The following is a 12,435-nucleotide window of genomic DNA, read 5'->3' as shown; positions in this document are numbered from 1 at the left end:
TCTTGAATTCTGTGTGCAGTTCTAAGCTCCACAGTATAGTATAAAAAGGATGTTAAAGCCCTCAGAAGTGTCCAGAGGAGGGTAACAAAGTGGGTAACAGGGCTGGAAGGCACGGGCTGTGAGGAGGGGCTCGCGGCACTTGGGGTGACCAGGCTGAGGTGACCTCAGTGCTCTCTGCAGCTCTGGCACGAAGCTGTGCCATAGGAGGTTCAGACTGGACAGTGGGAAAAACTTCTTCACCGTGAGGGTGCTCAAGCACTGGAACAGGCTTTCTAGCATGGTGGCTGATGCCTCACACCTGTCAGTGTTTAAGAGGCATTCGGACAATGCCATCAATAACACCTTTTGGTTAGCCCTGAAGTTGCCAGGCAGATGGACTCCGATATGTGTAAGGCCCTTCCACCTGAACTATTCTAGCATAGATGTTAGAAACAAAAGAGAGAGCACGCCGTTATTGCAATAACAGCGGAGAATTTTCTTTCAAATGCTCTGCATGTGAAACAGCTACACAACATCAGTAAGGATGCCTAGTGTAAGCAGCACCATGGTCACAAGTACAAAATGTGTTTGTTTTTACTTCAGTAACTTAAGTTGTATGAAGAAAGCTAATATAACTTAGATACCCTGGGGAGCTCAATACAATAAACCACAGCAACGCTTTATGTATACACCCCATGCATAGATAATGCCTAAACTTCTCATGGGCTTTTCTGCACAATCTTTTTTCAGCATGACAAAGACAGGAAGTCGCCGTTTTTAAGGCCAGGAGGACCACTGTGATGATCCAGTCTTACTCCTGTGGAATAACAGCCTTTCCTGAATTAATCACTGCTTCAGATCCAATAGCTGCACTTAGCTTTTCTACAATATGTTTTTCAGTTTATCAGTTGTTTTTTTTTAAGTGTCCAGTGGTGTAGAATACACCACAACACCAGCATTCTAGCAACTAATTACCATGGCTGTTAAACTGATTGTCTTTTTACCAACTGGAACTTATTGATCATCTTTTCAATCTTTTCAATCCTGCTGGACAAAAGACTTTTCCTACACACCTCTGTGCAGGTGCTGATGGACTATGACTAATCACCCCTGGACCTTTCCTATGCTGAACCAAATAAATCAAGCCTGTGTAAGTCTTTCCCTGTATGCCACATTTTTCAATCCTTCATCATTCTTGATATACCTCTGCAGTTCTAAACATTCCTCTTGAACTGTGGATCCAGAATTAGACGTGGATTTACCAGAGTGGCTGCACCATGAGCAAATGCTGAAATAGTATGCTCCATCTCCTTAGTCTTTATTTTTCCTTATTTTACAGATTATTCTCTCTTCTTGCAGTGCTATATCAGAAACTTACTGTCAACCATACATCTACTATGTCTTATGTGTCTTCTGCACAGCCACCACTTCTCAGATGAGGTCTCCTCCCTCAGAAACATAGCAAGCATTTTCCCCATGGTTTGTGTTGGCTGACACTACCACTAGTCTGAATTGGGATAGCTCAGTAATTTCCCTCTCCCCCAAACATTTGCTTAAATATGGACTAGTAGTTGCAATTTTATTTTCATTCAAATTATTTATAAAGAAAAATCCATGTGTAGCCAAGAACAGATAGGGGAGCACATCTTCCATCATGAACACTTCAACAACTCAAGTGATGTTAAATTAATGAACTGAGTGGAGTCATGGCTCTGCTGATAAATAGTTTAATGGAAAAAGAGATCTTAATCTTTTTCTCCTACCATTTATCATTACAAAAATAAATAATCCTCCTGCTTAAGTGGTAAAGAGCTAGTAATTATTTTGGCTAATATGAGAGAAGTTTATTCCTGCTGAACTACGAGGACAATCCTTGATGTCAGATTCTTAAAGCTACCATGAGATCAGTGGCTGCACAGTCTTTCAGCATAAGACCATAATTAATGACTATCGCCTATGATGGAAGGATTGTGATCCCTCAAGAAAGTCCTATTATAGTGCTTTAAACATTACCACCCTATAGCTTTCAAAGCTACTCCCGCCTGTGGTTATCATTTCCACATCGAGGTGGTGGACATAAATCCCTATATATTTAATTCACCACAGCACACAGGATGGCACGTGAGGTTAAACCACTGGTGCGGGTGGAATGCTGCTCAGAATGGCATATCTGGTTTGTGGGACGATGACTACAAGTACTGTTTTTTTCAGGAAATGAAGATCCTGCTGTAAGTGTGTACCCAGGATGTACACTGCAGAATCAAGGTTTATATATACTGACTGATCCCCATCATTGAACGCAGATTAAAACCACCAATAACAAAATTTTCCGTTTTCAAAACTACGCTATGCTACTTACAAGCATAATAGGGGAGCATTTAAGTATAAATAGTAAGTTTGTTAAACACCACAGACATTGAAGCTTTACAGTATTAAAAATACTAGCCTAAGTATTTGGGGTCTGAACCACCATGTCACATTTCTTTTAAAGAGTAATTCAAAGAACAAACCCATTAAATCAACATGAGAGGTATCAAGTTGTAACTTGTTGTTTCTTTAATCAAAGGAAGGATTAAGTTTAGGGTACAGAAAGGATTCTACTCCCAATTAAATCAATGGCAAATGATCCGCCAGTTTCGATGGGGGAAGATTAAAGGTGAAAGGAATCTATTTTCTGAGTAAAGCTCAGATTTCAGCTGTAGAAATAAAGATTTTGTGGAAACTGTATACAACTACAGCTCCTTAATCTTCAGTGACTTACCAAAACAATACCATGCTTGAATCCCTTCCCTCAAAATCAATATTTAAGAAAAAGCAACAAGCAAAAAAACCTAACCAACAAATTCCAGGCCCAGGAAGAATATGCTGTGTTCAAAAGATCTATGGTGTGAGTAGGAAAGATATGAGACAAGGGGCAAGAAAAGGTTACAGCATGCTCTAACCATGTATGATTGTGTGTTAAGGAGTATGTTAAATACACCAGAAAGCTGCACTTCATCTTATTTAAACAGAAAAAAAACAACAACAAAACATTAAGAAAGTTTCTAAATAGAGTAAGGTTGGAATAGATCTCTGGAAGTCACCTGCTTCAACCATGCATAGGGTTGTCCAGCTGAGTCCTGAATATCCTTAAAGATGGACAAAATTTTGAGCCATTCAGACAAGAAATATCATTTAACTATTATTATTATATTTGTCTGCTGATGAAATTAATCATGTTAATTATGTTAGAAAGAATCTTTACATCTGGATAACATAACTGCAGATTTAAACTGTCCTATAGGACATGACCAAGAGCCAAGAGCTGTTTTGTAAACAATAGCCTACAGCACAACAGTTGTTGCTACACCTTGGGAGATAAAACTGGTACATCACAGCTGTTGAAACAGAGCACTTAAAAACAGAGTTCCCATAAAGAAAAAGATCTGCAATAGATTTATGTGCTTTGTGGAGCTGTAAGAGCATCAACAGTTATTTGAAAACTGATGTACCAACGATAGGTAGGAGGAGAGTGGATCTCTGCACAGCTCTGATGCCACAGCTTAGCTGAGAAAGAAACCTCACATTTCGGCAACTCACAGATATTCTTCCTTCCACCCAGGAGCAAGCATTAAAATACATCATACAAAATTATAACTTCCTTTAGATGCAAAATCTTACCTCAGAACAAAAATAAAGATCTCTTACCAGGCAATCTTACAGGTTTCCATGGTGCAGAATTTGGCACATAGGCATGTTTACTAGCAGTCACTATCAGCTGATTGCCCAATTTATACTGAAACTTGAGGAAGGCAGTGCCATCTGCTCCTGAGGTTCCAGATGCAATGGAGATCTGGTTGGTAAAAATCTCAATGAAAGCTTCTGTTACTGGCTGATGTGTGCTGGCATCGCTCACGTGGACTTTCAGCGTTACTTCTGTAATGACAAACAATCATAGTGATCATAATCAGAGCAGCTTCTGCAGAAAGCAACTTAGAACATACTATCATAGCAACAGACACCAAGACATGGAGCTAACTGCTAACCTCTAAAACTTTGGTGACAGTATGACCTCTCTTCCTGGCCTGCAGCTCTCCAATTCAGGCAGCTGCTCTTTAGAGACACTGCAGGCTCTGTCATGAAGCTGACCATGTGCTGTGGCCCTAAATTACTGCCCTACTGCTAGCCCTACCTTTGAAGACATGTATGTTGCTCCTATTACCCATACACAGTTAGCAGCATACCCCCTCGGTCCTTTTCAACCCAGGCCATTTTATGATTCTATAATCAGGCCATTTGCAATCACGAGGAGTGAGAAGAGTCCAGGGGAATACAGCTGTGATACAGACAGATTCTGAATCTTCCAACTGGTACTGGGCTTCTCTGCTGAGGCCTAACCAGGGCAGTGAAACCCCACAGGATCAGGCCCTTATCCTCAAAACAGGGCACAAACAGGTTGGATGCAGAGTGCTAGCAATGGACATGAGAAAAACACCTCGCCTGCCTCTCTGTTCACTTGCCTTCCTTCCAAAGGGGCAAACACATCACAGCACCTAGTGTCAGAAGTGGCAAGCAGATATCACAAGTGAATTACCCATCCCCATGCACAACTTGAGAGTGTAAGTGGTGGAAAAGTGATTGTTAAGCCAGTCAGGAGTATCATACATTTTGCAGACATACAGTCAGAAGCCAACACAATGAACTACATTTTACTTGAGTAATGTACCCTTTTCCCAGAAACAACTGCTTGTTTAAATGTTTCCAGATGCACAATATTTGTCCACTTTAAGACACTCCTATGATTAAATCATACACTGTCACAAAGCTTTTGCTACACAAAGCGAAGTGCCTAGTGCAAGATGGTCCCTCAGAAAGGGACCCTCTATACTGATATTTTTCCATGCCTTCAATAGTTCCTCTGTTTCATGCTGTAAAGTAGCAGCTGTTGCCTCTCCAGTAGCTATAACTTAAATGCAGCGCTGCATTGAAAAGACCCAGCAATGCTCTAATGGCCTCAACCAAACCACTCCTTGGATTGTTTCCTTTATAGTTGCCCCATTCTCCTAAATGAGTGCCTATCTCCTTTCTCTTCTCTCCACTCTCCCTGCACTCTTGACCTTGCATTCACCTTTGGAAATTATCTTGTTCTTGCCTGAACTTTCCTCCCTCAGCTTACTTCATCTCACAAGGTTGTGCTGGACAATATTTTGTGAAATCCCTCTTTTTAGTGCCATGGAAATGCAGCCACTAACGAGCAAGATGCTCACACTTCATGCACAGCTCATTTCATCACGTTCTGCCCAGAAATGCGAACAGGACTTCATTTTCATATGTATTCAGCAACACATTAGTTTCTATAGAACAGTATTGGGGATAAAGTTCTATTATATTAATATTGCATATTAGAAATTGTTTTCATATCAAACATCAAGACGTCAAGAAAAACAGTGAAGAGCTCAACAAAAGCTAAGTTGTGAATTTCAGTAGTGAAATGACACAGCTGAGTAAGCTGACAAACAGCTTACATATAACACAGCAATATAAAATTTAAAAAAGGACATCATGATCTAATACAACCCTTCAAAATATCAGCACCTCTACCCTAAGGGCATTTTAGCTATAAGGATATTGGGTCCTTTAATAAGCAAAGACCTTCTGTCTAAATCCTAGAGTACAAGAGTATAAATATCAGGCAGCCCAGAACAAAAACCCCATTAGAGAAATTCATCATCATCACAGCCCTCGCCTTAGAACTTGGCAATGGGTGATGCCAATTTGGTGGGGATCAGCATGAAATACATTTTAGCTATTAAAGATTCTGGACTTGTTCCCAGTTTCACATTTAGTAGCCAAAGAAAACAACATATATTGAAAAAAACAGTGAACATACACTGGTAAATATGTACAGAATGCCCCCTTAGAAAACTTGCTGGATGACCAAAAAACTTGTGGAATTTCATGCATATGAAAGGAAGCCACAACAATACAAGGAGGAATCTATGTGTATCTATGTATTTATGAATTCTACATGTATTTACAAACATTAAGGCAAAAAGCAATACAAGTTTTTATTTTCAGAACCTGTAGGAACAATACACTTAGATCTAAAGCCAGATAGCTACTGTGTTAATATTTCCCAGAACAGATGTGGCTAAGAATAATGGGTCATGTATTAAAAGAAAAGCAAGGGAATAAGACAAGTTGAACACAATGGTTAGCAGTCTTAGTACCATGTAAGTAAGCCTTTCCTATAACAACCATATATAACAATGAACCAAGCAACTATACTGGTCTCTCTGTTAAATAGTAATCAAGGAAAAAGATTAGAAATAACTCAAGATTCAAACCCATTTGATTCCCTATAGACAAAATTCTAGAATAGGAACTATGACTAAAGTTGATTAAGTGATGAAGAGTGGTAGCCAGACACGAGTATCTCCAGAAGGAAATCCATTTCTCTTTCATTCTGTAGCTCCTCATATACAGGCTTCAGCCTGCAACCGTCCCTGCTAAGGAAAGACAGGAGTCTCCAAAATGTTGTTTTCAAATGACAGGGATGAAGGTTAGAACCCAAGAAGTCCTGATGTTGGGCTACTAAATCACTGTGGCTATTTCTCCTCCTCTTTTATTTAGATATTTTTTTCCTTGAGAGAAGAGAAAATCCTAGCAGCTTGAACAGCCCTGCTTTCTTTTCACACACTATCTTCACTGACATACATTGAAATGTACATAATTTGCTTAAATTAAGGTTTTCTTTCACACAGCAGCTTCTTTTCCTTATCTAATGCAGCAGTGAAGTCATGAACACTGAACCCGCATTATCACAGTAATTCCCACAGCAATAGAACGACCACAAGCCTTAAACTGAAATTGTTGAAGAAAACTCTCTCTAAAACATTGACAGTGATAACAACTATCTATAAAGAAAGATTACCATGAAAACAAACCTCTGCAGTAAACCTCAGAAGGGTGATGAGGGAGGTCTTGGAAGTAGGATGCATATGGCCAGTGCTGGTGCTTCTTTGCTATGCAGCCAAGCAGGGATGGCTGAGGTTACAGATTTCAAGCTGGTGAATTCACAGCTCTGACCACTCTCATGCCCCAGACTCACCAGCCACATTCACAACAGGCTATACCTGAGCTGATAGCTCTAATACACCTGGCTCCTGACCAGTATGGTGTGAATGGGACTCTTTTGGACCTGAGCTGTCATGCCTGTGGTGCCCTATTGGCTCCCAGTACCACTTGGGCATGCACAAGTAGAGCCAGCAATCATCTGCCACCACCAGCACAGATGTCCTGCCATTATATTCTTACAGCAGTGCTTCATGTCCCAGGCAAGAGCTGGTTGTGTTTGCTGCTTATTTCCACCAGTGAACATACCTTGTGTGAATGGGCAAGAAGAACGTGTGTCCCCGCCTAGCACTGCAGGCACCAATGGGCCACCTACAGCCATTAAATAAATTGAGTGACCTGGAAAACCATGCAACCCTATCTTTGAGAACTTCTAAACAAAGTGAGAAAAGCAGGTAAGTGGGAAGACAGCAAATACAGGGTTAAATCCCATGAAGATCAAGGCTGCTGTTTGTATATGGTCAAGCAAGTAACTCTAGCCTAAACTCCTTGTATGTCTTCGTCTTCCCTCAGCAATCACATTCTATTTGTTTTTCAATTGAGAGCAAACCAAAACTACCAGTTACAGTGAAAACAGCTGCTTAAGTGTAACTCTGTTTTCCTAGTACTAAATTTATTGTCAGCTATATAAAGAAAACCAGCATCTCCAAGGTTATCATTTGGGAAAGTGAAATAAAAGACTAAAAAAGCCCTTCCATGTTAGCATTGAAATGCAGAATCCCATCTGTCCACTTAATCTGATTTCTGAGATTTTACTAAGTCTAAACTTTCCCCGAGCAATCCCTCCTGTGCCATCTGCTTTATGCACCACTCTGCCTCCCCTGAAACACAAGTAACCATAAGGTAACTGCTTCCACAGTCAAAACCCCACTCCTTGGATGCTCAACCCCTCTCTGTACCGCTGTGAACACAGTTTGGAGATGACTTACTTAAGAACTGATATCAAAACCCCTAAAAAGTGAAAAAAAAACCACACCGCTTTTTCTTGTTGTTTTTCAAAGAAGGCAATAACATTCTACAGGAAGCAAAACTTCCAGTGATGGCACACTGTCAAATCTCAAACACTGAAATCAACAGAATAAGTGATGACAATGACTGAGAATCAAAGATTACCATCTTATTTAGGTCCCAATCTTGCAATCTGGTTTCTGTGCACACGCTCCTCTATTGGGCAGACTCCCTCTGATGTCTGCTGGACAGATGATCTCTCTTTTGGGAACAGGCTGACACAGGCAGCCGTTAGCACTTATCTCTTCCTCTGGAGGTCCCCTATCCATGGACAATGTCAGGATATTACCAAAGAAAAATATTCAAGTTATCTAGTTTCGATTAGAGAAAGAAAACTTCCTGCTCACTTTAAAAAAAAACAAGAACAAAACACACACGAAAAACAACAGTACAAACTTTCTTTTAAATTGTGTTCTTCTCTCAGTTTGAGCTTGCTGGCAGCGTGCCTGTTTTTGAATCCTACATGCCGAATGGATAAGCCTTTCTGCCTCTTAACCTCTTGCCCATGTGCAAGGTCACCCCCTCAGCCAAACAATAGGATTTTAATTTATCTAAAGGAAACCATTTTCCTAGAAAAAGAAATGCTCACATCCCCTAGCTACAGATGCCAACTCAAGCGTTTACATATCTTTTTAATGTATTTCATCAAGAAGTCTCTACTGAAAAATGAACATCAGAATAGTAGCAAAGCACATTCATATGAGAAAAAAGAAACGTGTGTATAACATCCCTCCAGAAACAGAGACACGGGTCTTAACAGATGTGGTCCCCAGAAAGCATGTTGATGTGTACGCCCTCACACAGTAAGGTGGGCACACTCGTGGGATGGTCACCATGTATTCAGAACAGGGTCCGGACCTGCAGAGAACATACAGAACACAGCATGGCAGAGCTTTCCCCACTGCACAAGTGACCAAGCTTTCACTGGGTTGGAGTCTGCCACCGACCTCCATGAAGCCACATCACATCAAGGAAGGGATGTGAAGGTCTGCTTCCACGGCTTACCTGTTTAGAAACTCCTGACAGCTAATTTCACAAGATGAAGAGCTATTAGAGGGAATTATCACAGAATTAATGCGATTCTCTTGAAGAAGAGCAACATCAAGTAGAAAGATCTCTACTTCCCTCTGTCCACAGCACTGGTCCAGTAAGGACCACATGACAGGGCTCTGTTCTTAGGTCCTAATTTTACTGATCTGAACAGAGGAGTTTAGAGAAGAGCTATGTAAAAATCCAGAAGAGGAGAAAGCAGTTTTGAGATTGGCCATCTGAAGAACCCAACCTCTTCGTGCACTGCGAGAGAAGGCTGGATCACTGAGCACAACATAGAACCTATAGAAAATGACAGCCAAGGAACTTCCAGACTTGCCGACTGAGATGCTGTACGACCCAGCAGCTGTAAGCTGAGTGTAAGCAAAATTCAAGCATAATTGCTTAGTGGGAAGAAAGTTTGACAAGAGAACAGTTTACTAGACGGCAGATTCGCCAGTGCTGAGAGACTATGGGAAGATTAATTTTCTTCTTTAAAAAACAAAACAAAACACTTTTAGTCATAGATGTTTAAGGATTGTAATTGACGTTTAACTCTAGAATTAATGAAATTAATGTTTAGTTCCAGAACGTTCATGAAGCTAGAGCAGTAGCTTGTTTGTGGTAATTCTTTTTAGCACTGCGATCTGAATCTAATAGATACTGTTCTTCTTTACAGGTCATGGGAAAGAAGACTATCGAGCACTTGTAGTGCAAGATTTAATTATAGTTATCACACCTCAAAAGGAAGAATTTTTTCCCCCAGAGACACAACTGACTGACAATTTTTTTTTTCCCTTCCACTGCTCTCCTTCAGAAACAGCAGAGATCTGCTGTGCCAAGGGCTGCAGAGCCCATTTGCACAGCTGGAGCAGACATCCATTATCCATGACGTCCATGAGATGCCTGACAGACACATCTTGCTCGCCCCACCTCAGCAGATGATCAGGAGCTGGGGTGGCCGCTTGCTCGCAGGTCTCACTTGAGGCCTTCCTGCCCTCCTCTGCAGCACAGGTTGATTCATCTGTATTTTCATCTAACATTCCGTGCCACTACAAGTGCCTCGGGCATCGCTGGCACTGCTGCTTATTCCACAGTGCGCAGGAATTTAATTTCCAGAGGACTGAGATGGCTTAGCCTAATTAAAATAACTGAACGCGATACTCAATATTCAAATAAAGCACAGTACTCTGATAGGAAGGTCAGGCAGGTGCCCCACTGTCTCTTCAGGTTTAAAAATCTATTAAACAAAGCATTCAACAACCAAAATTGATAAATACATTCATTTTTCTCAAAATACATTATCTACTAGTGCTAATGCACACATTTACATAGGATCGTCACAAAAGGAACTCTGGTATAAAACCTAGAGCACTTTACACCATCTCCCATGACAACCAGGCTGCTACACAACCACGTACTCAAGGGGGAGGGAGGGGCAGCTAAAGAATAATAAAATAAAGACATTCATCACACAAGTGTCCAGCATTTGAAAGAGGATTTGCATATCCTGACCCGCTGGAGCCAGGAGTATTACCACCAAAATTAATTTCTTGGCCAAAAAAAAAAAAAAAGGTAGGAATTTGCTTTAATTAAAAAAAAAAAAGTGAGGGCTATACGCATAATGCCCAGATGAGACTCTGATACCCTATTGTTAAGTGATTAAAAAAAAAGCATTTATAATTAACTTGAAACTCATACGGCTATGAAACTCATGAATAGCAATAGTTGCATTAACAGGTCTGCCTTTGATCTCTACAGGAACCGTGCATGACACAAACTAATTTCATTTCCAAACCCTGTATTTCAGACACGGAATTATATAAAGATACTGTCATGCAGCGCAGATGGAAGTTGAGTTTCAAAGCTTTATCTTGCCACACGCATAATGCATTCTTTACAAGACCTGAAAAAGTAATCCCAGCATAAAAACCTCTCTTTTTTCCTAATAGAGTGCTTTGAAACTCTGTTTGGAGATCAACATGGAATGAAAAGTTCACGCACTGATATTTTTCATTTGCTCAGCATTAGAATTCTCCCCTGATTCAAACAAGCCTACAGCCGATTTTGCAACATCAGCTCTGAGACATTTTAAGGATAACAACACATTGAGCTCAACTGCTGCACAGCTCCCAGGGATTTTAAGCCACAGTTCTACCTACCGTACCATCAGCAGTTTGGGGGGGGGGGAGGGGGCTGAAAGGGAAGGCTTGTATGTGGCTGTGCTGAATGGATGTGTTACGTCTTCTTGGAACGGCTTCTTCCTTATTCTATAAATAACAGCTGATGAAAACAATTTGAAGCAGATGTATTTCATGTTTAATTAAACCTGTGTATGTGTAATAGGGCAGGGAGAGGACAAGCACTTTTTTATCTCCAATCTCAGACTTAATCTACTTATTTCCTAAACTCGTTGTGAACACAAAGCTAGATGTCACTTTGGAAGAGCGTACTTTTAGTTTCTTGCTGGTTAGTTTTTAACAAAGCACTCACAGCTCTGACAAACGCAGCTGAAGGGACTCTGAAGGGACCCAGCAGAGTAAGCTGTGTTCCAGTTCCATCAGAGCGCTCCACTGATGTCAGCTAATAAACGTACAGCGGCAAATTCCTGTGTGCTAACATTTTATTGCAGTTTTATCTAGGCACTTGCACATTCTCCTTTTTTCAAGTAACTAAACAGTCAATTTATATGCACTTCACTCCTTGAAGAGGTTATCCCCAGCTTGCACAGGCAGATGAAACAGAGGTGAAACCACACATGCTAACAACCTATTGCTCCAGCCTAGCTGCTCTGAGCCCAAAGGGCTGTGCAGCCGAGGGCCAATGTACTACACAGCAAACTCTTCTGCCTCCACAGCGTGCTCTTCTACTTTCTGTTGTGCTGCCCTACCGTCCCTTGAATCCGTCACTATGCCAATCTCATTTACTAACCCAGCACAGCACCAGCCTAACAAAATGAACTGCACGCTGCCAGGTTATCAAACCAAACTGCTGAGAAGTAAAGCGTCTGCAAGTGCCAAAGTCAACAGACTGGGCAGATGCGGGGGTGGAAAGGCACAAGGTCTCCTGGCCAAGTGTAACAGTGGGGCAGAAAGGAAGGGGACCACCCCTCCTGGCTCCTCCACAATGAGGTCACCTCAGCCATATCACCAACTGTACTTCCAGAGCCCTCCTCAAACTGACTGCACCTACATGGGCACTTTGGAAGGACACCTGTCATTGTCCTTATTTACACATCCCTTGGGTGAATATTTGGCACGAACAGTTTCAGCAGATCTGTATCTGCATTAATCCCAGATAACTGAT

General features: G+C 41.2%; 1 protein-coding gene across 5 annotated transcripts in view; it reads right to left on the bottom strand.

Annotated features, from left to right (window-relative positions):
- The window catches only part of FAM171A1 (family with sequence similarity 171, member A1), an 84,921-nt gene that overhangs the window by 32,458 nt on the left and 40,028 nt on the right, over positions 1-12,435 (bottom strand). For 3 of the 5 annotated variants that reach the window (XM_046938332.1, XM_004939262.5, XM_418631.8), the window contains one exon: positions 3,667-3,894. In XM_046938332.1, the coding sequence (XP_046794288.1) occupies positions 3,667-3,894 (228 nt within the window). The other 2 variants (XM_046938333.1, XM_015281994.3) reach the window with 2 other exon arrangements.

The sequence above is a fragment of the Gallus gallus genome, chromosome 2 (genome assembly GCF_016699485.2).
Source record: "Gallus gallus isolate bGalGal1 chromosome 2, bGalGal1.mat.broiler.GRCg7b, whole genome shotgun sequence".
In the NCBI taxonomy this organism is placed as follows: domain Eukaryota; kingdom Metazoa; phylum Chordata; class Aves; order Galliformes; family Phasianidae; genus Gallus; species Gallus gallus.
Note: the sequence above shows the minus strand (reverse complement) of the source record. Positions and strands in the feature narration are given on the sequence as shown.